We start from the raw sequence: 26,248 nt of genomic DNA, 5'->3' as shown, positions 1-26,248 counted from the left end.
ACATTCTTCCTGGGTAGAGTCCTTGAGTTTTATGTGCTTCATATTGATTAATTCATCCAGTATTTATTGAGGATTTTCTGTGTGCCAGGTGCCTGTTTGACTTGTGTCCTGGAGATATAATGTGAGTGAGTAAAACAGAAATCGCTGCCCTCCAGGAGCATATATTCTCTGTATGCTGACTTCCCTATTTATGATTCTAGGTCAGACCTTACTCCCCAAGCTGGAAACTCACGGTGGCTCTTCCTTCTGGATATTTTCACCTGGATTTCCTTATAGGAACCTCGATTTTAATATGCAGAATAGTGAAGGCTTCCGCCCCCTGGGGAGGGTTGATCTGCTTCTACTGCTGCATGCTGTCTCACCTGGCGTCTTATCATCTGTTAAGCCACCCTTGACACCTGTCTTCCATCACTCACAAGTCGTGCTGTGTTTCCATTCTCTTACTTGAATCTGGGCTTGCTTTTTGCCCAGCACTGCTACCAGCCCAGGACCTCAGCTCGCCTGCCTCTGTGGCAGCCCACCCTGGCTCCAGGCAGCTGCCAAGAGAGTGGTCCTTCCAGAAGGCGGATCTGACTCTAGCTCTCTGTTAAAATCACCCGGTGGTTTATCCCCAAGGTACAATCTGAAGCCTTTAAAATGGCATGTAAGGCTCACCCATCTACTGGCTTCTGCCTGCTCCAGCTGCTGCTTTGCTTCGTCTGGATCTAAACTGTGTATGTTTCCTCACACGTGCCAGGCAGCTCAGCTCCCTTGAGCCTGTGCTTTATGCTGTTTCTTCTGCTCTGTGGTACTCTGTGCCCTGGCCCTCCCCACCTTGAATGTGGCTTCTTCCATTTACCCTGCTAATCTTCAAGCCTTCCTGAGAGTCCCCGTGTACTCAGTGTGAACATAGAGTCTGGCACACAGTAGGCATCAGTATATGGTTTTGGAAGGAAGGAAGGAGGTATCTGTAGGCCTTTGTAGCACCGCGGTGAGGGACTTCCGCCACCACCGCTTTGCTCCTTTGAAGCACCCAGGGCATGAAAGCGCAGACTGAGGCTCCAGTTCGGCTCTCCTGAATGGCCTTGGCCCTGAGGCCCATGGGCTGACTCACCAAGCCAAAAATAAAACTCAAAGTCTAGTTTTGAACTGGTTATGTTTGGTAAGACGCTTACTTGCATAGAGAAGGTGCCTTGTGACTCAGTCTGGGTGCTTATTCATGTGCACTAGTGATCTTTGAACATTTTTACCCTAGACTTTCTGTGTTATCTAAAATCTATCCTTTCACTTTCTAATGAGCACTCAGATGCGTTAATGTTTGATCAGGACTTGCAGACTCAGGTCTAAAATAAAGTAATTGTTCTAAGAATACTTTGAAGTCAGAAAGGGTTCCTAACCACTCGCTGTGCTTTGCCTTTGTTACTAGTAAGCTGAAAGGAGCTGGGTGAGGTTAACTCTCATGCCCGTTTCCTAGACGCATAGTAGAATTTTAGATGGATGCAAAATCTTTCCTTATATTGTTTGCTCCAGATCCCTCTTAATTATTAAAGCCTTGCTAAAAGTAAAAAAAATTAAATGTCTTATATCCACCTAGGTTTTTTTCTTAATGTTTTTCTGGGTTTTATTTGTCAGGTCATCGTTTTTAATATTTTCAAAAGAAAGGATAGTTGCGTTTTTAATGTATATGTTAGCATAGCAAACTTTCTGCCTTTGTAATAATGACTTAATAAGCCTACTTCTTCATGTATTTCTTCACAGGGCAGCCCGATGGATCCCATGGTGATGAAGAGACCTCAGCTGTATGGGATGGGCAGTAACCCTCATTCTCAGCCACAGCAGAGCAGCCCTTACCCGGCAGGTTCCTACGGCCCCCCAGGCCCACAGCGGTATCCAATTGGCATTCAAGGTCGGACCCCAGGGGCCATGGGAGGAATGCAGTACTCACAGCAGCAGGTTTGTGCTAGTTTTTACTCCACTTCCCCACACAATTGGTCCTAGTTTTGTCTTTGTCTTTTACTGTCTACCGAAGATTAGTTTTGAGAGTATTGGGGGGCATTTCACTGATTTTTCTCTACTCTTTAAAAAATTTTCATAGTTTCTTGAAATAATCACAGGTACAATTTTTCCCCCCTCTCTTTTAAAGAAAGAAAAGTGACCTTCTTAGAGCAAAGTGGACAGAATTCCTGTTTGGTAGAAAGCCTGTGTTACCAGCTATATTTGAAAGATTGACTGTGTCATCATTTTGCAGCAAATTATATAGATCTAAGCCCCAAAGTGAACTTGGTGTTCTAATATTTCTGATGTCAGACAGTGTCAGATTTTGAGCTGTGAATAAACTTCTTAGGGTGAAGTTTTAAGTCATTTAAAGGTCTTTCTCATAAAGATGGCATCAGCTTAAAATTTTTTTAGTCTCCCCAAAAGTTATTTTGCTTTTATTTCTTGACGTATTTCTTATAAGAGAATTTGATGTGTATCAGTTTTCTTAGGTTTGATGGGTTTTGTGTTTTTACATAAACAAAAAAGAGTTTTTCTACTTTTAAAAAAATATATTCTTCTCCTTTTTCTCTAGAATCAAGTAGTTGGAGTTACCTTAAATGACCATCTACCTTCTGGCAGTAGTAAGCCTGTACAGTCTCTTGGATACTGGAGAGTATATCCCTGTAATGTTGCCATGAGGAGATTCAGACTTGTTTTAGGGTATTTAGTTTCTAGGAGCACCAGAAAGGCTGATTTATAAATTCCCACACCATGCCTTTAACCTGGTGGTGCATCGGGCTGATACCCTGGTTGTTTTCCTGCCCCCAGATAGGTTATTCCACAGTGTTGCCAAGCAACCCGTTCCAGAGTTTCACAGTACTTCCTCTCAGGAAATTCTTCCCGATGTTTGACCAAAAATCACTGTGGAAAAAAGATTGGATAGAACTTTTGTTCTCTCTAAAGTGAATGTGGAGAATGATATATCATACTTTATATGCTCCATAGCTGTGTCCTGAAAGTTCACAGATAAATGGCACTTGAGCCCTGTCTTTTTAGAGACTGAAAATGGTCTTTCCTCTTTATCTTAGTTTGTCCTTTGGCGATATTTTTACTAAGGCAGTTGTAAGGAAAGATAGAAGCCGCTCAGCCTTTGAATCCCAGCTGTTGGTTCTTTAAATGGCCTTCGTTATTGTCAGAAGTTCTCACCCCTTGTTTACTAAAGATTGGCCACTCAGAATTTTAGCAGTCAGTTGCATACTTAATTGTATTGTAATTTTATTCAACATTACTCCTTTCTTCCAGTAATACTTTGCTGCCTAGGGTAAAATTCTTTAGTTGAGGCTGCTAATTATGAGAGGGAGATAATTTGTAAATGATTGAAAAGTAAGATGAGAGTTGTGATTTTTTTTTTTCCCTCTCTCTTTCTCTCTTCCTTTTATTTTATTTTATTTATTTTTAGGTTTTAAAGCTAATTTTCCCTTAGTTGAGGGGAAGAAGGCCCAGGCAGCCAGCTGAATAAAGTCCTGATTCTACTCTACAGCTGATTTCATTTGGGGGCTGACAGTTCTGTATGATACTCTGGCCACAGGAAGAGAGTAGAGACAGAAGGGCAGTGAGAAATAGCAGGACGGGTGGAGGGAAGTAGATGCCGCCACTCCCTGTTCCTGCACCTTCCTTTGCACCATGTTTTCCTGAAGGGAAATTTGAGAGTCATTTCAAAAGGAGCTGTTCATGGCAAGCTACTGGATGAACCTTTACCTTTTTCTCTGAATGAGTTAAAGTCTTTTTCGAAGTTTAAGACGTTGGTTTACTTTGCAGTCCCAAAGTGGGAATCTAACAAATGGAGATGTGTGAAGAATGATTACCTAGGAATATTTTTTTCATTATTTTCTTCCCACATATGTAAGGCTAAAAGTAGAGGACATACACAGTTACATAGAATAACCTTAGTTTTCTTGTTTTATTTAATCCTGGTGGATTTTACATACTTTCAAAATCCAGTAACTCTCGGATTTATTTGAAGGGACAAATTGATAAAGGTTACCCACCAAGTATTTTAGCAAATTTTTAATTAAGATTTTAGATTAGGTATTTTACTGTTAACCCCCCAAAATGCCTAATTCTGATTAAGCACAGATCTTTCTGATAATGAAAGAAAAATAAGGTATCTGGTAAGAAATTGAATGCCCTGGCTGTCAAACTTCCATACTGAGTTAATCATAATCAAACGTTCTAAATAATCTTTATTGCTTTTTTACTTTTTCATTTAGTTATAATACGACCTTGAAGTATTGTTTTTTGTTTTGAAACCTAAAAGGCTAAAAAGAACTGCTAATGCATTTTTGAATGTGTGTAACATTTTAAAGGGGACACACAGCATAGTACCAAGTTCATGTGATCAGTTAGGTGTAGGCTAATTAATAGCTTTGGAAAGGAAAAAAAATAATGCGGGTTTTGGTAAAGGTTATTAGAACACATTTATTTTGTTAGCTTTAGTCTGTGTCCTTTGGTGAGGAATTTTCGGTGAGTTGCTTCATTTGCGGATTTTGGATGATTATAAATTTGGTCCACAAACAAGGTCCTGGCACAGTGATTGGCTGCCAGTCCTATCCATCTTCTCTTAGTGCTGATGTAATTGGCTAAGCATTGTTGTGGTCATGGCTGCTAATGTTCTTCAGGGAAAAAGTTGGAAGATAATAATGACATTGAGTTTTTATTGAGTGGCCATCACCACCTAGGCATGACTTGACTTTGGATGGCCTCCAAAGCTTTCTGTGCTTGGTTTGTGAACCTCTAATGAGCTGAATCCAGTTCATTTAATATTGCTCATATATTTCTGCAAAGGATTAAAATGTAGGAATTCAAGTTTGTATATTGAGTTGCCCACTTACTAGCTGAGTGGTAAGTTGTCTTTGGCTCAGGGGTCACAGTTTGATTCCTGGCTGGCGTTCTACTCCTGTGACAGGAATTTTAAATGAGTATTCTGTTAGAAAGAACCACAGTGCTTATATGAAATTTAACATGCATAGTATCACTGCTTACTTTTTGTCTCGGAGAGTTAGGGGGAACTGGCCACTGAGTGTTTGATTTTAGTATTAACCTGGGGATTCTTGATTTGTATGGTGATAATTTTATTTTTGAAATATACTCATGACTGGGTCTTTGAAGCATGATGTGATAATAGTACGTCATTTTGGTATTTATTAACTGGAACTAGACTTGTGGTCTTTCACTTGCTGATTCTCTCACATCATCAGGCAAATACATGGTAAACAGATTAGTTTTGCACGATGTCCTAAAAACTAGTCTACTTGGGTTTTTATTGAGCTGAGAGGGGAAATGAATTTTCTGTGCCTCTGTGGAGAATGTTCTGCCTCTAGGCTCCTGGAATTCAAACCTGGGGATGGTTAACAGAAGTACACTGGTTGATTTCATCTAATACGGAGCTACACAGAGGATGTATAATCTTTAAGGTTACTAGAATCTGACTCTGACTTTTTTAGATTTTGTTTTTTTAAACTTAGACACCAATGTATCCTTTGCTTGATCAGGGATGTGGGTGAGCAAATGTTTTATTTCAGTTTTCTTGTCCTTTGTGATCATAAATCTATACATAGGCCTATGCTGACTTGCTTTAAAAAAGATTTGTCATATAAAAGAAATAACACCGAGAAGAAATAGGTTACAGAAGCGAAGTTATATTTATCTGTGTCAAGGTGATTTCAATTATGTGGTCTGAGATTTTTCTCGAGTTATCAAGGGTTATTGGACTGATATTTTAACTCTCCATATCTTGTTGCAGATGTTTGTATAACCTGATACCTGTTGGAATTATAGAACCAGGGAAGGAGAAAAAGGGCGAAGTGAGAGATGTATAAGTTCATGAGTGCCTTTGCAATGGGAAAACATGACTTTTTAGTTTTTAAAAACATCTGTATTGCGAAGACCTTTACAACAACAAGAATATGGAATATAATTATTGCTTTGAAAGATATCATGGCAAAATTAAATAGAACTTGTTATTTTTGTTAAGGTGACCCATCTGAACTTATCACTTTCAATCTAAATAACAACTGAATTCAACACTGAGGTTGTTTTGAAAAAGACTTTAAAAATGAATAGGTGTTTTAATTTGTGCCTTTATCTTCTACACCCTTTGGATGTGTCTATTTTGCTGTGTGCTTTTTGAGTAAAATATTTATTTCAGAACATAAGCATTTTATTTGGTACCATCTTAACAGCCAAAACACTTCTTCCAATGCACATATTTATTTTGGCAGCAGATGTTTCTAAAAGGAGACAAACATTACAATTGTTTGGCTAAAATAAATGTTTTCTTTGGGGTTATTAAGGAGCCAAGTGAATTCTAGGATTCCCACCTGTGTTACTTTATATGGTTAGTCTATTCTGGAAAAAAAAAATTGCTTTTTAAAATACAGTTAAAATTATGTTTCGATATAGTTTTAACAATGTTTCTGAAAAGTAAGGAAGAATGGAGTGAGAAGGACTGGTTAAAAGAGTTTTTTGACATGAAATGTTTGTTTAGACTGAATCCTAAGTGTGAATTCAATAGTCAGGGCTTAATTTTAGTTTTCTCTAAAAAAGAGCTGAGCCTTCCTATTTAAGGAGCATAATAGGGTGTGATAGGATGAGAAAGGAAGGCTTAACATAATGGAGAGGAATGGGTGCCTAGTGTCTGTTTTACATTCAGAGTCTTAAGTTTTTGATAGTTTATATTCACTCAGAGACACCTACCTGTACTAAATAATATACTAAACATGTATTTTACATGTATATAGATATTATACACATATAAACAAACAAATCAATAAGATGAAGGTAAGCTTTTTGGCCAATAACATAGTGAATGCTTTGAGATTTCTTTTGCTGTGTTATTCATAGCATTTTTATATACGCATGTTCTGTTCTAAGAGACTTGGAGCCAAGCTGCTCTGCTTGTATACCTGAAACGTTTGGAGTTTTTTCAGCTGGTTGCAGATTTGTATAAATAATGGCCTTTTGTTGGCCACATTTTGTCTTGATTTCCTCACTTGTTCTTCATCAGTGAATATGAAGGTGTATAAGCTTTACACCTCACATTTCTGCTTCCAAGTAGATAGCAGATGCTACTGTCTTTGATGCCAAAGTTCCCTGTAGATGGAGTTTTGTACCAAGAAAATATTTTTGAAAAGATCTGTAGATATGGTAATTTTTAGTTGTGCTTTAAAATTTAAATTTCTGGACTATTTAACTGGTTTTATTTACTTCTTATATTGTAGTTGAATTTCAACATATTTTGAAGCATTCAGTGTGACATTCTTAACAGAGGTGTGTTAGAAGAGATCACATTTTAGGTTAAATATCGAGTTTTAAATCTTTAGCCTTTTTTCTTAAAAATGAGGTAAGACCAGGTTTTATACTTGAAAGTTTAATGAGAAAATGTGAAATGATCTCTCGTAGTTTGGAAAGCTACTTTTTTTTTTTTTTAATTTTATTTATTTATTTTATTTTTGGCTGCGTTGGGTCTTCGTTGCTAAGTGCGGGCTTTCTCTAATTGTGGCGAACGGGGGCTACTCTTCGTTGTGGTGCACGGGCTTCTCATTGCAGTGGCTTCTCTTGTTGCGGAGCATGGGCTCTAGGCGCGCGGGCTTCAGTAGTTGTGGCACGCGGGCTCTAGAGCGCAGGCTCAGTAATTGTGGCGCATGGACTTAGTTGCTCCGTGGCATGTGGGATCTTCCCAGACCAGGGCTCGAACCTGCATCCCCTGCATTGGCAGGCGGATTCTTAACCACTGCGCCACTAGGGAAGTCCTGGAAAGCTACTTTTATATTAGGAAGTTTATGCTGATGTATGTATGTATGTGTGTGTGTGTGTGTGTGTGTGTGTGAATATATATAATTATTATTATTTTTTAATCTGGACATTTACATTGCCCTAGAAATTCTAAAGGTTACATACAGTGTACAGTGCCTATTCTCTGCTGGTAGCTTATTCTGTTTTGTCATTTACATATGAGTTCTATGTATTTTACATATATAGACATTCAACCTAAAATATCTGTTAAGCTTTTCTATTATATTTTTATTTTTGAAATGTAAAACTCAAGTATATGTTTTAGGTAGCATTATAATCACTTGAATATATTTTAAATAAATTTGGTTTATTTGCGTTCATCAAAGAAACATTTAGTGTGACATTTATGTTAAAATTTAAACCATTCAGTTAAAGCTAACAGTTGATAACAGTAAAAATCAACCAACCACATTCCTTCACAGCTCCCTGAAAAACAAACAGTAAAAACAAAAATACCAGAAGATAAATTGAAAGTTAAACTAAGTGGCGTAGCTTAGGCCAGTGGTTCTCAAACTTTGCCAAAGGTTAGACTCTCCTGCAGTGCTTTGGTGCCTCCCAGATGGATGCCCATATCAATGGCATCTGAATGTAAAAGCGTCCCTCTTTCTAAGCTCCACAGGTGACTCTCCTGTGCAGCTAGGGTTAACAACCAGGTGTCGGAGATAGACACAGAGGCAGCTTCCCGACCTGCAGCCGTACACCCTGGGCGCTTGCTCTCCAGCCCTCCTCCGGTGAGTTAGAAGCTCACCACGGCTTAAAGGGAAGAAATGTGGCCAGATCCAGGAGTTGGGACAGTTCAGTCCTTGTCGGTTAATGCTTCATCTATGTGCAATATTGGAAAAATCTGTATCTCACTCTGCTCATCTGCTAAATGAGTTTGACTGTAAGATCTCCCAGCTTGGATTTTTCCCTTTAAGATAATAGTAAGTTAATGTCTTTTTATTTTAGTTTTAGAGTTTAGAGTCTTGTCATTTCAAATACAGTCTTGTGAAATTTAAGGGTTAACGCTTGACAGGTTGTATTCGTACAGCTACTAACCCAAATTCTTTAAAATTCTTTCTAAAGGGGAAAGAGGTTAGCTCAAAGATTAGCAAATTGTTGTAATCAGTACAATAAATTATCTTCTAACTTTTTTTTTCCAATAAATTTATTTATTTATTTTTGGCTGCGTCGGGTCTTCGTTGCTGAGCGCGGGTTTTCTCTAGTTGCAGCGAGCGGGGGCTACTCTTCATGGTGGTGCGCGGGCTTCTCATTGCGGTGGCTCCTCTTGTTGCAGAGCACGGGCTCTAGGTGCACGGGCTCAGTAGTTGTGGCTCGCAGGCTCTAGAGCACAGGCTCAGTAGTTGTGGTGCACGGGCTTAGTTGCTCCGCGGCATGTGGGATCTTCCTGGCCCAGGGCTCGAACCCGTGTCCCCTGCGTTGCAGGGGGATTCTCAACCACTGCGCCACCAGGGAAGTCCCCTAACTTACTATTTATAAAGTGAAAATTTTCTCAGAGAACCTCTTTTTCCTGAATACCTGATGTGTGTTAGATATGTAGAATGTTATTTTTTTTCTTAATATGTAGAAAATCTTAAGTTTGAGGTGCTAACTTTACTTGGAGTCACAAAAAGAATCAAAGAGAGCAAGTAATTACACATTTTACACATTATTACTTTCTAAGTAGTTCTGAAAATAGTATACACTGTACAACATTGGGATAAACTGTGTACAGTGAATTCTTAATGGAAATAATAAGTTTTAAAAGATTTGTCCTGTGCCGTTACTTCAACTCCTCTTTTACCTCCACAAAGAAGAGTTGGATGCTTTGTTTTTGTATTTTAAAACAGGTTTTTTCCTAAGGGTAAAAGAAGTCTCTTCTTTTATGTTAGTGGAAGAAAGTTAAATTCTTTCTGGTAGTAAGTTGTTTATGGCAGTTTGATTATTTTTATATGCAACAAATCTATTAAGGCCATTTGCCCTAATAGTTTTGAAAATAGCTATAAAAGTTAAAACTGTAGTTGTGAATGGAATTCGAAAAACACTTTAGTGGAGAGGGAGAAGAGAAAGAAGGTAGGTGGGAGCATGAAGGGAAGAGGGGATTACAAGGAGAAAAAGCAGGAAGCCTCAGCAGCCTTGCTTTTCTCAGTGGGGCTGTGTGGACGCCTCACTAGCACTGGGGACCTTGCTCAGTCCAGGTTTCTGTGACCTCAAGAGGAACTCCCTACGTGGAGCCAGGTGTTAGAAAGTTCCTGGAAATTCTGGAGCTGAGACTTGAGTGTGGTTAGTGTGTGTGTATAACATGACATCCCTTGCCTACTAACAAAGTCCGAAACCCAAGGTTAGTAACTGTCTACAGCAGCAGGCATTACGCAGCTTCCCATTTCCTACAAAAAAGTGTGTTTAATCTAGAAAACAGATTGTTCCAAAGATTTAAGCAAATTGGTCTCCCTTTATTGGTATTAAGTCATTAAGAGTATACTTTTTTTTTCTTTTAAATAACTACCAAACAGACCAATGGAATTGGCTCTTCAGGGTTAGTCAAAGGCACTGCCTTTGTTCTAGACAACATCAAACATTCAGAAACAAAAAGTAAGATGAATATCAATAGCAAAAAAGAAAAAAAAAAGCCCCCAAAAACAAACAAACCAACCCAGAAAGTACTGGAATAAAAATGCAAAAAAATCTATCATTGCTGAGGTAATTAAGTTTTACTTAATGGTCCTGAGACTGAAAAAATCTAGTTCTACCTGGATGGTTGTAGGAGCTGGTCCCAAGGAGGGCTGGGGAGATGTCTGCTGGGAAGGGAACACCAATTTGAGATGTTTCCACAGAAAAGACAGCCAAGCAGGGACGGTTTCCCAACACTGAAAGTAAAAAGTTCCTTTTTAATCAATATCATCATCATCATTGCTGCCAGAGAGAACTGGGGAAGAGGTAAGGGTCAGAATAATTGTTGGTCTGTGGGCTTCAGAATATTTCCTTAAAACAGTCAGCCAGAAAGGAGACTTCCCTTTCCTTTAATTACTATGTTACCTTGAAATTTCCAATAAAATCTTGAGATAGCCCAATAATCTAGGTATCTTAGGCGTTTTACATCTTTGGAGGGTCTCCTCAGTGTTTTGGGCTTCATACAGAAACATGACTTTCCTTCTCTACTTCCTACCTGTATGTCCCTTGCCACTTGTCAGGGTCTCAGAGATGAGAGGATCTTATTCCCCGGTAGTTGGCCAAATTCTGATAGTTGGAGAGAAGAGGAGAGACCAGAATTCCCTTCCAAGTGCACTGGGCTGCCGGAGAGAGAGCTCTCTTCCTTGTCCACTGTTGTCTGCGGCTGAGTTCTCCCCTGTTCTTCTTCCTCGTTGGCTTAAAAAATAAAGGGTGGAAGGAGTGATAACGTGTGACATCACTGGCCCTGTCTTCACGACATCAGGTGTATCACAGTACCTGTAGAGAACATCCCAGAATGACAGTTAAAGGACATTTTACTACACACATGCAGCAGGTCACAAGAGTAATAAAGTACGGAATGAACAATGAAGCAGAGGGATCCGGGGGGATTCCAGTTCTGACCACTGCTGCTAAAAGCTGCAGAAATGGGGCAACGAGCAACATGGCAGCGTGTGTAGTTCCAAGTCAGGTTCGGCTATGGTCAGTCTAACTGGAAGAATTTAAGTCATCTGAATGCATCCTAGCTGCAAGGGAGGCTATGAATTTGAGTTCTGAATTCATAACTGGCGGGGGTGGGGGACGGGGTGCTTTTGGTTACTAAATCTTTGTAGAGAACACTTGACGGTTCCCAAGTTTCTCCTGTGTAAAAAACACCTGCTCCGTTTCCTCCTCCAGTTTTCCTCACTCCATAAATGGCAGCTTCATGCTTCTGCTTTGCTTGCCCAGGCCCAGACCTCACAGTCATCCTCTCTTTCTCAGCCTTTCAATCTGTTAAATAATCCCATTGCCCCTTTTTTTCAAAATAGATCCCGAAACTGAGTACTTCTCACCACCTTGACGGATACCACCCTGGCCAAGCCCCCATCTCCCATGTAGATTATCACAGTGGACTCCAGAATGGTCCTTTTAGAGGGTGTACGTCAGGCCCTGGCCTTGCCTCTTTGAGTCCCCCCTTCACTCAGGGTCCCCGGGGCTCCACCACTAACCCTCACCCCTCAAAATACCGTCTTTCTTCCTCTGTGCCTTCGTGTCTGTCCTTGCTGTGCCTCTGAGGCTTTGGCCAGGTCTTTGTAAGTCTTGCTTTGTAAGTCTTACTACTTCTAGCTTTCTGTTCAAAGGAGTGTTAATTTGAGGTGCCACCTCCGACTTCCTCAAGCAGAAGCACACACCTCCTGCCCGGGCACTCTTCCTTCCTCTGCTGCGCTTACCGCCTGCCTGGGCTTGCTCCTGTTCAGACATAAGCTCCGGGCAGCAGGCACTTGGTCTTGCCCCGCTGCAGCCCATCATCTAGAGCAGTACGTGACACTTCACGAACATTTTCAAACAAGCGAAGGAAAGAATTTGCAGAATTGTAGACTCTGGCCAGTGAGATCCATGGACCCCAGTGCAGAGAGGTCCGAGTGTGTTAGCGGCGCGTCTGGCATCTGTGCTCGGCCGAGGGCAGGCTCTTTCACCGTTGCCTCCTTAGATTCCAGTTGAACTCAGCGCCCAGCTCCTTTGCTGACCTGTAGGAAGCCTGCTGACGTCTCTGAGCTGTACTTTTAACCCTGTTTTTAGACCTCTGAGGAGTTTCTGGTACCTGAGGTGGTTACAGCAGGCTGGTTTTCCGCTGTTGCTTATTTCAGCGTGTGTAGTGCAGGGGCCTGTATTCCTTCTGGCTGGTGCTAACCCCATTGCCGAGGTTGGAGACAGCTGCTCCCTGACTGCCTGGCCGGTGGTGCTTCTCTGGATTTGCTTGTATTTAGTGTAGCGCTCTAAGTAGGGAGAGGGGCTAAGATTCTAGCTCAGAGCTGAATCAGATTTGGTGCCAGTGTGCTGCGAGCTCAGCTCTCTGTCCTAACACCGGTCATCTGACGTCGCTTACTGTAGACCACCCCTGCCCTCCACCCCCCAGTAGTTAGGAGGCCGTTTATAGAAAGACGGTTTTCCGGTAGGGATTTACTGCCGGAGGGAAGAGAATTCCTTCCCAGTGGAGGCAGAGCTCTGCCGTGTGTGGTGGAAGTATGGGGGCTGTGAAATGATGGGGGAACATTTTACATCCATGCTCATACTGGAATTGTGTAAAAGTCAGTGTTTATTTATGGAGAAAACCGTTAAGTGTGACATTTTAGTTCTCTGTAAGTGGAATTGATAAGTTGAGCTCACTATTCTGAGTAGGCATGCTTTATGGGGCCAGAGCACTTCTCTGAAGCTTAGCTTTTAGAAAGGGTATATTGCGGACAGAGATTTGGAACTGTAGCCTTTACACCCACACTGCACTGTAGCTTGTTTCCAGAAGTGGAGGTCATGGCTACACCTAGGATGAAAGTACACCTAGGAGTAGAGAAAGGTGATTTAGCTTGAATCTTAAAAAATTACTGCCGTGTGGTTTATTCCCGTTGAGGATGTATGGTAGGTAAGTACTTCTCACTTTCCAGGAAGGACAGGAATTACCGGCCCCCTCCTCCCCCTACAGTGTCCTTGTCGTCTTCCTGGGCCCGTTTTCCTAGTACTCTTATGAGAGGCGGTCACTAGATGACAAAGTACAGTCGTGGTGCCAGGTGTTATACTAAGTACTTTTGCATTACACTCATTTAATTCTTGCCACGCTATTTATCTCCATTTTAAATTATTATTAATAATAATAGCTAGCGTTTGTTAGGGCTTATTCTCTGTCAGGCACTGTTTTTCTTGCTTTACGTGGATTAACTCAGTCCTCACGATGGCCTTCTGAGGTAGGCGTTAGGATCCTCACTTTATAGATGAGGAAAGTGAGGCGAGAGAGGTTAATCAGGTTGTTCAAATTTACACGCTTACTAAGTGGCAGAGCAAGGACTTCAGATTCTTGGCACTTTAACTCGGGGCCCGTGCGAGCACTACGTTTTATGATTCTGGTAAAATTGGAACGCTTCTCATCACTGAGACTAGGATTCATTTGAGTTCTTAAATAATAAGACTGATTATAATTAAGGTAGCCTCATTTTGACATTGCATATTAGTTTCATGGAAAGTCCTCTGTGACTTTTACCAAGTTGAAAACCGAATGTTACCATGTTTATCACGCTTAGAGTTTTTTTTTAATTGAGGTGAAATTCACATAACATAAAATTAACCACTTAAAAGTGTACAATTCAGTGACATTTAGTACATTCACAGTATTGCGTAACTATCACCTCTATCTAGTTCCAAAATTTCTTTGTCACCACCAAATGAGACCCCTGTACCCGTTAAGCACTCACTTCCTAGTTCCTCCTCCCCCTAGGTCCGCTCCCCCTGGCAACCACTAATCTGCTTTCTGTCTCTATGGATTTACCTATTCTGGATATTTCATATAAATGGAATCATATAATATGGGACCTTTTGTGTCTGGCTGCTTTCAGGGTTCATCCCTGTGGTAGCATATATCAGTGCTTCATTCCTTTTTTTTGTCTGAACATTATTCCATTATGTGGATAATACCACATTTTATTTATCCATTCATCTGTTGATGGACGTTGGGTCATTTCCACTTTTTAGCTATTGTGATATGGAAATATATAAAGAAGCTAAGTTTTGAATAAAAACTTAAACATTGTTCATTTCCCCCTTAAATGAGTTTACTAGTTGACTTTTATGTTCGTCTCTGACCTCTGCTTTTATAAATAGGAGTGTAAAAAACTGCACCTCTCATCAGTTTTTCTGATTATTGCCAGTTTTATCTGTTATTATTGCCCCTGATAACATATTTTAGGGCATCTTTTCCTTTTTTTTTTTTTTTTATTAGTATTCATTACATTGTTTTTAATATTAATGACAAGATGTGAGCCTGGCATTATATGATTATTAAAAATTAGTTACATGGAAATCCAGAGCCACACACGAATTAAGTCAAATGATTTCTTTTCAAGGTAAAGATGTAAGGGATGACTTAGCTTGTTTTAAGTTGATTACCTTATTCTTATAATTCTGAGTAAGGAAGGTCGCAAATCCTTCCTTACTAGTGGCTCACCTGCCATTTGGGAACCTGAATTTGAACTTACGTTTTGATTGCTTTGCCGAATATGCACACTTTAATCATTCCTACAGATAACATATGGTTGCAATATCCAGCAAGTTAATTATAAAGATTAGATTAAAAAGGACACCAGTGTCAGTGTCAGTATTCGCAAATTTTCCCTTGTTGCCATTACTGTCATACTTTGCTTAGTTTGGTTCTGGCGCATGGACCACAGGGGTCAGTCTGATTGGCTGGGCGATGCAGCTGAGCCCAACAGTCTCTTCTTAATGAATTATCATATTCATTCTGAAGGATCTTTCCTCTTTGTATTTAAAAAAGAGAGCGTACTTTAAAAAATATCACAGATATTTAATGTTGGTTGGACATCTGGCTACAGATGACCAGTATTAAAGAGGGTCTGCGGTATGTTCCTCACTCAGTATAAAGGACTTGCCACTGAGAGGCTCACAGTCTAGTGGAGGAGACATGTAAATTGAAAAGTTAAAAAAAGTTTCCTCAGTATGTGTACGCAGTTTAAAAAATAGTATTACAAGGCTTCTTGAGAAAAATACCAGTTCCTACTCCATCTTTCCTTGCCCGTGAGTTCCATTTCCTGAAGGCATCCATTTTCAACTCATAATAATTTATTCTGGTACTTAAATCCATTTCTAAATGACATGATTATGTTGCTATTTTTTTTTTTCAAATTTAGACTGTATCTATTAATTCTACTATGTAAAAGTTAACTCTTTTTACGCTGTCCTGCCTTACAGTTCCTTTTCCCTTTCTTGTCCCATTAAGGCTAAATCAACATTCAGTGTTTACATTAATAGGGCTGTATAAAGTAACTGTCTTTAGTTGAGACATGAACTATGAATATATTTCTTTAATATACAACTTTTTGTTTTCTTGGTGTTGATAATTGCCTCACTGTTTTACTTTTGAAAAATGTAAATATCACCACTTTATCTTCATCCTCTGATAGAACTGTACAGGCCCTCTCAATAAGGTGGAACCCATCAATTAATCAGCTCTAGTCAATGTTTTTCATGTTCTTGGATGCCCACCCTCTGTTGAATAGCTGTTTTATGTTTGGAGAAATGCCCACGTTTAAAAGCTCTGCCTCTGCAGTTCAGAACTCAAATTCATAGGCTCCCTTGCAGCTAGGATGCATTCAGATGACTTAAATTCTTTCAGTTAGGCTGACCACGGCAGATTTTGATCTGGAATGAAACATGTTGCATGTTTCCAAATTTCTGTGGCTTTCGGCAAGCAGTGGTTGAGTCCCCAGTAAGAACTGGAATCCCTCTTCCTCTTTTTCTGCATTCTGAACTCCGTTACTCTCGTGTCTTGCTGCATATGTGTAGTAAAATTTCCCTTAACCATCATTTTAGAATTACTTTGGCTTCAAACTCAATTTTCTGAATCTATGTCTTCATGTATTCCCTCATTTTAGTGGGGTATATTCTCTAGTAGCTCCTTAAGAAGGGTGCAGGAGAGGAAGGTTTCCCTGCATGTCAGAAAGATGTCATTTCTACCATTACACTTGATTAGTTGTTTGGTTGAGTATAGAATTCTAGATTGGAAATAATTTTCCTTCAGAAGTTACTGTTCGATTGTTCTCTAAGCTTCTGTTGAGAAATCCAGTGCCTCATCCTTTTTATGCCACCTATTTTTTCCTCTCTGGTGACTTTAGAAGCTTTTTATTTCTCTGATTCTAAAATATTGATGAACCTTGCAGGTGGTATTTTTCTGGGCCAATCCAGTGTGAAACTCAATTGTGGGAATTTTTTGGAAGGGAGGGCTGTCATTTCTTTGATAATTTCCTCATCTTGATTTTTCTCCTCTCGTACTACCTGGAACTATTATTAGTCCGATGTTAGAAGTTCTGGACTTGTTTGTTTGTTTATTATTTAATTCTTTATTCTTTAAACCTTTTGTTCTATCCTTTTTTCATCCCTTTGTCTTTTTTATTCCATTTCCTGGTAGATAGTTTGTTTTCCAGCTCTTCTGGTGAATTTTTTGTTTCTGCTCTCATAGTTTCACTTTCCGTGAACTTGTTTTTGTCTAAATTGCCTTTTAAAAAATACTATCTTATTCTTTTTCTCATGGATACGGTAGTTTATCTCGCTGATGATCATTTTAGGATCTTTGTTTTTGAAGATTTGCTCCACAGTGTTCTCCTTCTGCTTCCTTTGAGTCCTTACTCTCCCCTCACCCTTTACTGTCTCATGTTGGAGGCTTTCTTGAAATGTCTGTTGTAACAGTTTGGTGCACATGGACAGAAAGCTAAAAACTGACAGAAAGCTCTGTGTACTCCGACAGGCATGTCCACTGCTGGGCCTGCGTGATGGGGAGGGGATCAGACCATTTTGTTTGAGACCCCTCAAATGTTATCTGTGTTCTCCCTTCCCCACAGTTACTCATCCAGAGAGGAAGTCAGGGCATCTGGAAGCTGAATATATGTGTGTACGTGTATGTGCATATGTGTGCGTGCGTGCGTGTGTGTGTGTGTGTGTGTGTGTGTGTGTTTCCATTTAATGCTCTCTTTTCCAGCCCCTCTCTACTGCCAACCCCTCCAGATGGTAATCCTCTTGACTTCTGACAGGATTGGGGTGGGGATTAGGAAGGGGGGCTCTGAATAACTACTAACATATTTCACCCACCCCCTGCCACCCTCTGATTCCTGAGTCTTTGGGGTTCTGAGCTTTAATTAGTTTGCTTCTTATCCTCTCACCTAGAACAAATTAAAACTTTAATTATCACTTGTCTATCTGCTTTACTCCTTCCAAAAATTTTTGACCTCCCTTATCTGCTATCATCTCATCTTCGGTTTTCTTTGTCCTTGTGGGTTTATAGTTTAAAACAGTTCCTTTACTTTTATTTGAATGGGGTTCTATGAGGGAGTAGAGATAAACATGATTATTTAATCTGACATGTTTACTGGAAATCTCTACAGAGACATCTTTAATAAAGCAGTTTTTTTTCTTACCAATCTGTTGGGAACTTAAGAGGTTTTCACAGTGTGCTACCTGGTAATACCCTAGACTTTCCAGTGGCTCAAGGAATTCGAAGACCAAGAGTCAGCCTATGAATAAATGAACTGAACAGCACAACTGGAGTGTCCTCTGGTTGGCAGGGCGCCTGGCCTGAGGAGGCTGTGTGAGGCGGGGGTGGCCTTTGTTTAGAGTAGCCAGGAAAAGCCTCCTGGAATTCAGGAAGTGCTGCTCAGGGGAAAATGACCTCCCCAGCTGTGTTTAGGATGGAGCCAAGGGGAGGTCGGAAGTAGGAAGGCCAATAAGGCTCTCTTACCAGCCAGAGGAGAGATCAGTGTCCCGTCAGGATCAAAGTTCCCCACTGAAGAGGAACCGGGAGGGAGAGTCTAGTTGAGAGAGGTGATACAACGGGGGAAAAAAAAGTTGGAGGTTAATGGCATTGGCATATGAGAGCAGACATTTTAATGACATTTAGGTCGAAGATGATCCTCATGTTTTCAGTTTTAAGGATGTGCTGGATGTGGCTACATTCTGTAATAAAATGATTTAATGCAAATCTACAAGTAGGTGTAACATTTTTCTGGTTGCCTTTTGCTTTTAAGAGGAAAAAAAAGGGCAAGTTAAGTAAGCTTCTGTAAGCTTACATTTAAATAGAAAGGAGTTCCTGACTGTCGCCCTGGGCCTGCTGTCCGCGCACGCACCCTGGGAGCCGGCGGAGGACCCAGTCCATCCAGCAGTCAGAGAGCAGCGGCTGTGCTTCCGGCCGCGCTTACCCGCCTCCGCCCCGTCCTGTCACCGCACACCTCTGCTTTCAAGGTTGAGCGTGAGAATCATGACAGAGAGGTCTGAGAACCTTCAGTTCTCCAAGAAACATGAAATGATGTTCATCTACGGCAGAAAATTTTACTCGTGTCGATGTTTACATGGAATTTTTAACAATAAAGGCTGAAACCAAAAGAAAGCTCTGATTAATACTTATTTATCCAGAAAATTACATTAACCATAGCAGCATAATCCTTGAGCGCTTCAGCATTCAGCTGTTGTGTGATCTTTGCTGCACTGGAGTTCTGTCTGAGGGGGCAGCTTCATGGTATCTGAATGTGTGGCCCAGCGCCAAGACCAGTGGGAAACTAAGAACAACAACGGCAAACTGTTAAGAGTAATTACAACAAAAGTCAAGATTGTAGCCTTACGTGTCAGGAATAAATAAGAGTCCAATTTATTTGGCCAGTGTTTGATGTTCACATTGCCGTTTATGTAACTGTACATATGGTCTTTCAAAGTGATTGTGCTTTTTCACAATGAAGTACCTGCCCACTTTTATCAGCTTTCACGAATGTTATCTTTTTATGCCTCCATCACAATTAAAACACTGATCGGTAATCGGAATACTTCAGGAAAAAAATCTGATGTAGTAAAACACTGATCGGTAATCAGAATACTTCAGGAAAAAAATCTGATGTAATAAAACACTGATCGGTAATCAGAATACTTCAGGAAAAAAATCTGATGTATCGACCACCATCCTGGCTGGAGGTGGCGGTTATTCTTCCCGGAACATTTTGGTGCGCTGGTGTTGGCCTCATCCTCAGGCCCCCTGAAGTTAAAAATACCTGGTGTGTGGTCTTGCCAGCTGGCCAGAGGCCAGGCTTTTTATAGCGTTGTCTGGCCTGGGAATGGAACTTAGCACTAAGGGGCGGTGCAGGAGTGGCCCTGTGGGTAGGGTCTTCTCTGGCTTGGGGGGCCCTGCTGCCACCCTGTCCTAACTCTGTCACCCTAAATAAAATACAAGAGTAATCTGATGCCAGTCCCCACTTCCCCGTATCTTTTGGTAAGATGTTTGTTAAACTAACCAAGGAGACAACTTGAAGTAAATTTTCCCATTATTTTTGCAGCCTGTTGTACCATCTGCTAGGGAGAAACTTTGCTGCCTAAGTACATATACTTGTACTAATTAATTGAGCACCAGGTTCCTAGCGAAACATGTTTATTAAATGTCAACAACTTGGGGACATTTAGTCTTCATTTTTGGTCTTCTGCGTCCAGAAGCATTTCTCCTAAATTATGTCCAGAATTTCCTTGGGATTATGCATGCTGCTTTTTATTCTAAATTGTTGCTTTGTTTTTTCTGAAGTTTTCATTTGTTTCCGCGGTTCTTCCCCTTCCTCCCAACAATACCTAGAAAATTATTTTTATCTTCTTTTCCCCCTACCGTCTTTCCTGGGTCCTGTTTCATACACTAAAACCATAGGATTAAAGTTAAAAAAATGCCATTCACACTTTGTATAGTTATTAAATTTGGTGAAGTGAGGTATGATGATACAGAATTTTCATTAGAAATAATTTTCAAGCCATGCACTTCAGTCAGTCATTACCTGTGACCCACTGCTAAGACTTCAGTTAACATTCTGCTATTTAATATTTTTAATTCATAGAACCTTCTGCATTTATATCGTTTAGAAGAGTCAAATTTAAACACCTCTTTGCGTAAACTCTTCCTTTCATTGTATGCTCTTCTGTCCTGAAGAGCAGACAATCACATTAATTCTCTCCCTCCTCTCTTACCACTTGATGGAAGGGGGGAAAGAAGAAGAAGACAAATATTTGTGTGGGTGTGGGGAGGGATGAGGTTTTTTGTCTTGTTGTTGTTTTTTTTTTTTTTAAAGCTCTTAAGGAGCGTGATTGGTAAGCCAATTTTAACCGTTTGTGTGGACCCTGAGGAAGGGAAACCGTGTCATTGGCCCTGACGCTGATGATTGAAGGACAGTTGTTCACTTTCTCTTGCGGATTAAAAATGCATGAGAGTACTTCTTGACACTGAGTTTGCTAAAATATCACTGCTGTCTTTTTTTGTAATACTCCTGTGGATGTTTTTGTACGAAGTGGCGTCTGTCAGAACTTGAAGTATCTTTGCAGAGCTGTTTTTGAACAGGTAGCACTGAACAGGTTTTAGCACCTACCTAGTTCCTCGACACAGGGCTGCCTATCACTGGGAGAGAATGTCTTGCTTGCATGTCTCTGAGTTGAAGGGCAGAGAACTCTGCCAGTTTACATACTGCACTGTATGTAACTGCCACGTTCCCATTTCAAATCATTTCTTTTTTTGAAAATAGAAAAAATGGGACACAGTCGTGGAAAACCTTCAGAATGCTGGAACAATTTATGATTAGATTGGAGAGGCTTGTTTTTGCTGGTCAATATGAACTTAGGTATTTTGATTATGATAGTTCTGGTGATTTTGAACTCCCAACATTCTTATTCAGGACTGAATTTTCACCACAAGACACTGCATAAATATTTTTCTTTTGGAGGAACTGTTTCTAAAGTACAAGTGGCTTTTGTAAATTCATATCGTGAATTCTTAATTTTGTAGGATGGGAAATCCATAAAAGCAATCCTATTTTTAATGTCCTTTATATTCATAATTTCAAGAGGTTCAGTAGGCTGAATGAATTAAGACCATTTCCAGTCTTGTTGCTGCATATGGTATTAGTGTTCAGTAAATGAGGTACATATAACTACAAATGGATATGTTTTATTTCCGGGGAAACGACGAACTTCAAATTTGGGGTGAATGGGGCAGTAGTTTTAATTTCCTGACTACAAATTACTTTTGTAGAAGATTAAAACATTTTTTGAAATGCTTACTGCAGAAAATAAATGGCTAAAAATCCTCTGAAATCTCACATCTCGGAGATCAGTCTGGTATATGTACTTTTTTTTAATTTCTTAATTTATTTATTTTTGGCTGTGTTGGGTCTTGTTGCTGCGTGCGGGCTTTTCTCTAGTTGTGGCGAGCCGGGGCTGCTCTTCATTGAGGTACGTGGGCTTCTCATTGCGGTGGCTTCTCTCGTTTGTGGAGCATGGGCTGTAGGCGTGCGGGCTTCAGTAGTTGTGGCGCGCGGGCTCAGTCGTTGTGGCTCGCAGGCTCTAGAGCGCAGGCTCAGTCGTTGTGGCGCACGGGCTCAGTTGCTCCGCGGTGCGTGGGATCTTCCCGGACCAGGGCTCGAACCCGTGTCCCCTGCGTTGGCAGGCGGATTCTTAACCACTGCGCCACCAGGGTAAGTACCTGGTATATGTACTTCTAAGTAAAGTTTTAAAAGGGTAGAATATTATACATATTCTTCTACCACGTGCTTGCCTTGCTTAATATATCTTAGACATTTTCTACCTGTTTCCGTTATCCATATATTTTTTTTAAAATTAATTAATTAATTTATTTTTGGCTGTGTTGGGTCTTCGTTTCTGTGCGAGGGCTTTCTCTAGTTGCAGCAAGCGGGGGCCACTCTTCATTGCAGTGCGCGGGCCTCTCACTATCGCGGCCTCTCTTGTTGCGGAGCACAGGCTCCAGACGCGCAGGCTCAGTAGTTGTGGCTCACGGGCCTAGTTGCTCTGCGGCATGTGGGATCTTCCCAGACCAGGGCTCGAACCCGTGTCCGCTGCATTGGCAGGCGGATTCTTAACCACTGCGCCACCAGGGAAGCCCCGTTATCCATATTTAGATAATGCTGCACAGTATTCCTTAGAATAGATATATCTTCATTTATTTAACCATATTTCTGATTGAGGAATATTTGGGTTGATTCCGATATTTAGCTATGACAAATGATGTTGCAAAGAATGCTCTCTTACAGTTGTATGCTTGTGAGATTATTTCTTTAAGATAAATTTCTAGAAGTAAAATTGGAGGGTCAGAGAGTCAGGGTTACTTTTCTTGTAATAGTAGGATAACAGTCAAAACCCAAGAATTCAACTTTGGCTGGTCGTCTGCTTTTTAAAAAAGTATTCTTTTACTATATCATCAAAACTTAGGACTCTAGGGAAACTGCATTTGGAAGAGGAAAATCTCTCAGGATTAATTTTTATTTGGAAATGGAATTTTTGTTATTTAACTTTCTCAGATAGTCTTTGATCTGCAATTCAACAGCCTTTCTTTACAGGAAATGAGTTTTAGAATATTGAAATTTTGCTTGCATTTTGTAACAGATGACTCGTAAAATGATATGTATAGTCTGTTTGGTGTGAACATTGTTTCCTCCTGTTTTATGATCTGCACCAAATACTGTAATGTTAGGAAACTTCTTTGAGCTTATTCGTTGCCTTTGAGGTTTTTTTCGATTCTATAGTCAAAATGATAGCTAAAGTCTAGAAAGTGGATAATGTTTCTTGGTCAGTAATTTATTGAACACTGTTCTGTGCAAAGTGTTCAACAAAGTGTGAGAAAGTTTCTGTCCTTAGGCAGGTGGGGATTTGATTGGAGTTACAAGACATAAAAGCCTAAAAGGATGAAAAGTAATGTGAGGTGGAATAGGCTAGATGGAAACACTATAATAAACCCTGAGACTAAACGTACAGCATTTTTAATAATCACAAAGTGGCTCCTCATTGTAATTAGTACAGTTCCACAGATAAATACTTAACGTACAAGAAGTTTAAGTGATTTTTTTCCTCTCTGAAAATTAAAGTTAGACCTAGTATTTCACAATTCTTCTGTGTAGAAAGAATTGTGTAGTTCAGTTACCCCTTAAGGCACATGACAGATAAGTAGTTTTGCTGGTCGTTGCAACTGTTCTTTTTTTTTTTTTTTTTTTTTTTTTTTTAATGATCTGGGGCTCAGTAGACATGTTTGAAAGCCACTGACCTGGTTGAAGATGTTAAACTTGCTTATCGTCCCTTCTTTGAAGCCACACTGAATTAAAAATTAAAAAGGAAAATGGTTATTTATTTATTTTTTATGACAAGAGAAATGATAGGTGTCTTCTGTAAAATGTCCAGGTAATGTGAAAAATATAAAGACATAGCAATTCTGCGGTAATCCTTCCACCCACAGATAACGGGTTAACAAGGCGTTGTATGAATCTCTACAACTTTGCATATTTGTTTAACAAATACTTATTAACAACACTGGGCACTATTTTGTACACATTCTGTGTGGTCATATAGTTTATTACCATGTTGGAGTTGGAATGGACAGGCCCTGGTGTTTGAGTGCTCCTGTTACACACGGAACGAGTCAGTTACTTTGGGCTCTGTGTTTGCCAGAGCCCAGCAGCAGGGGCTGTTCCCAGGCCTTCAGAACCTGGAATGGGGATACAGAACTTTTGACTCTGAGGAGGAGGAGTTACCCCCTCTTTGTTATTAAGGGGGGTTCAGCTTGTTCTTTGTTATTTTGCAGCTTCTGTTTTCCAGTTTGCTTTTGGCACTCCCGTATTTCAGTAGTATATGTAAGAAATAACAATAAAGAGTATTTTTTAAAGAAGAATATATTTTGGAAGGGATTTTTCTTCTTTTGACAGTGAATTAGTCTCCTTCTGAGGCTCTGGATCTAGGTTATTGCAGGGTTTGCCTTCTCTAAGCTGGAACTGTCCAACTGTTATGCTGTTTCAGACCTGGCCCATCTCTCACTTTCAAGCTCCAGAGATAATTTATAGCTGTAGGGTGTTAGGAGTGGGTTTGAATTGGGCCTGCACAGTGTAACATGAAATTTTGCAAAGATTGCTAAAAATTACTATTTCAGCATTCAAATGACCAAGTACAGTAAACGTCTTACACAGTTAATTTATTTGAATATTTATTGATTGAGTGCTTCATGTAGAATACTAAAATAATGAAAAAAACCCCAGCACATGTTCAGAGCTGATTTGGCTTTTTTAAAAAAGTCTGGGCTTGAATATAGCTATCTAAATGATCTTTAGCAAAATTGTCAGTAAATGGATCCCTGTGGTCTGGGATCAGCTGCTTATTCTTTAAGGGTATTACAGAGGTATTGTTATCTTTTAGTATTAGGTCGGTCTAGAAAAGGGACATTTTCAGTTGTACAGATACTTGTTATTTACGTTTTTCCTTTCTAATTGGGGAAAGTTATATTTCTGCTCTTTATCTCTGGAATAAGCATATAGGGACTTTGAATCAGGATATTTTGTTTGTTCAATCTGTAGTAGCTTTCATAAATTTGTTTCTGTGTTTAAGTCTCCTTTAACTTAAAAAAAAATTGAGAGCCAGTAATTGGACTTCGTTAATATAATGTTTTCATAAAAATTAGTCTCCTAAGACTGTGACTCTTTTCCAACCAGAAGGATGTGATTTTTCCCTCTCAGAACCAAAAATTTTACCATTAGCAGATGTTTTTCCAAAACTGACCACAAGGAAACCTGTCAAGACTAACTCAGGATTATACAGAAGATTACACTATGATTTAATTACAACAGTTGACTCTCTGGCTCTATTAATAGCTAATGACTTATATTTTCCTGTGCCTGTGAGCTGTGCTTTACTGTGTTATAGAGCTTTCAGATATAATCATTAGTGTACCCAGAGACAAGACTTCCCAGAGATAAGATTCTTTCTTTTCATTTATGATTTAGTTTTTATACTTAATGTTTCTTCCTCCCCATTTAATTGGGGAGCAGAGGAAGAGAAGTTTACCAAACAAATTTAGGCTTGAAAACCCAAACCTCCTTATGCCTTTGTGAGCTTGCTGTAAAATGCAGGGGATCCTGTTACAATGCTGATAGGAGGGATAGTGTCCAGAAACTTTTAGTGTTACCTTGAGGAATGTACCATGCACATCATTTGCACGTAGGCAATCTATTTGACAGGTGGAATTACCAGGACCATGGTATAGAGTGGTACTTTATAATCTTATAGAGTTTAAAGACTGGATTAGGAATTAGAACTTCAGAATTCCAGGCTTAGCTCTGTGCTTTAAGTCCTAATTAACCCACTGGAATTATAGTCCTTAAATCAGCCTGTGTTGTAATGTGTTGTGAGACTAGATGAAAGTCTATGTGAAAGTGATTTGAAATACTTTGATATATTCTTTAAGACAGTCTTGTCATTTTAAAATTCAGAGTCCTGAGAGTGTCTAAGGATGACCTTTATTTCTGCCCTGGGCATAATAATGGGCCCTGACGGTAGATCCCTAAGTTGGTCAATTTGGGGCCCAAGCTTCCTTTCCAGGGAGGCCTTGGTTTACGTCCAGGTCACCCTGTGGGTGGAGGTAGGGCACAGCTGGAGCCTGTTGGAAGCCTGCTTCTTTCTTCTTCCACTTGGGCATTTTGTGGTGGAAGGAATGTCTGACTTCTTGTTTCTCCTCATTTGCCAGCACAGTTGTTCTTGTTTTATATTGTGTCACTGAAAAACTTTTTTTTTTTTTTTTTGGTGAAAAACGTTGTTATGAATGTTTTCACAAAACATATGGTTCTTCAGTGAGTTTTGAATTGACATTAACAATTTTCTTTTATGAACCAAAGGTAGCTTATAACTAGTACCCTATTCTCCCTCTTTCTTCTTTTCTTTCTTTTTTTGTCGGCTAAGGATTGAACACGATTGCCATAAT

The 26,248-nt window shown here is 39.9% G+C and overlaps 1 protein-coding gene across 1 annotated transcript in view; it reads left to right on the top strand.

Moving 5' to 3' along the window:
- Positions 1–26,248, top strand: part of ARID1B (AT-rich interaction domain 1B) — a 405,049-nt gene that overhangs the window by 47,368 nt on the left and 331,433 nt on the right. Inside the window, 1 exon segment of the mRNA XM_068550751.1 lies at positions 1,738–1,932. Within this exon segment, the coding sequence (XP_068406852.1) occupies positions 1,738–1,932 (195 nt within the window).

This window comes from Eschrichtius robustus, chromosome 9, assembly GCF_028021215.1.
Source record: "Eschrichtius robustus isolate mEscRob2 chromosome 9, mEscRob2.pri, whole genome shotgun sequence".
Classification (NCBI taxonomy): Eukaryota; Metazoa; Chordata; class Mammalia; order Artiodactyla; family Eschrichtiidae; genus Eschrichtius; species Eschrichtius robustus.
This window is presented reverse-complemented; position numbering and strand designations above follow the sequence as displayed.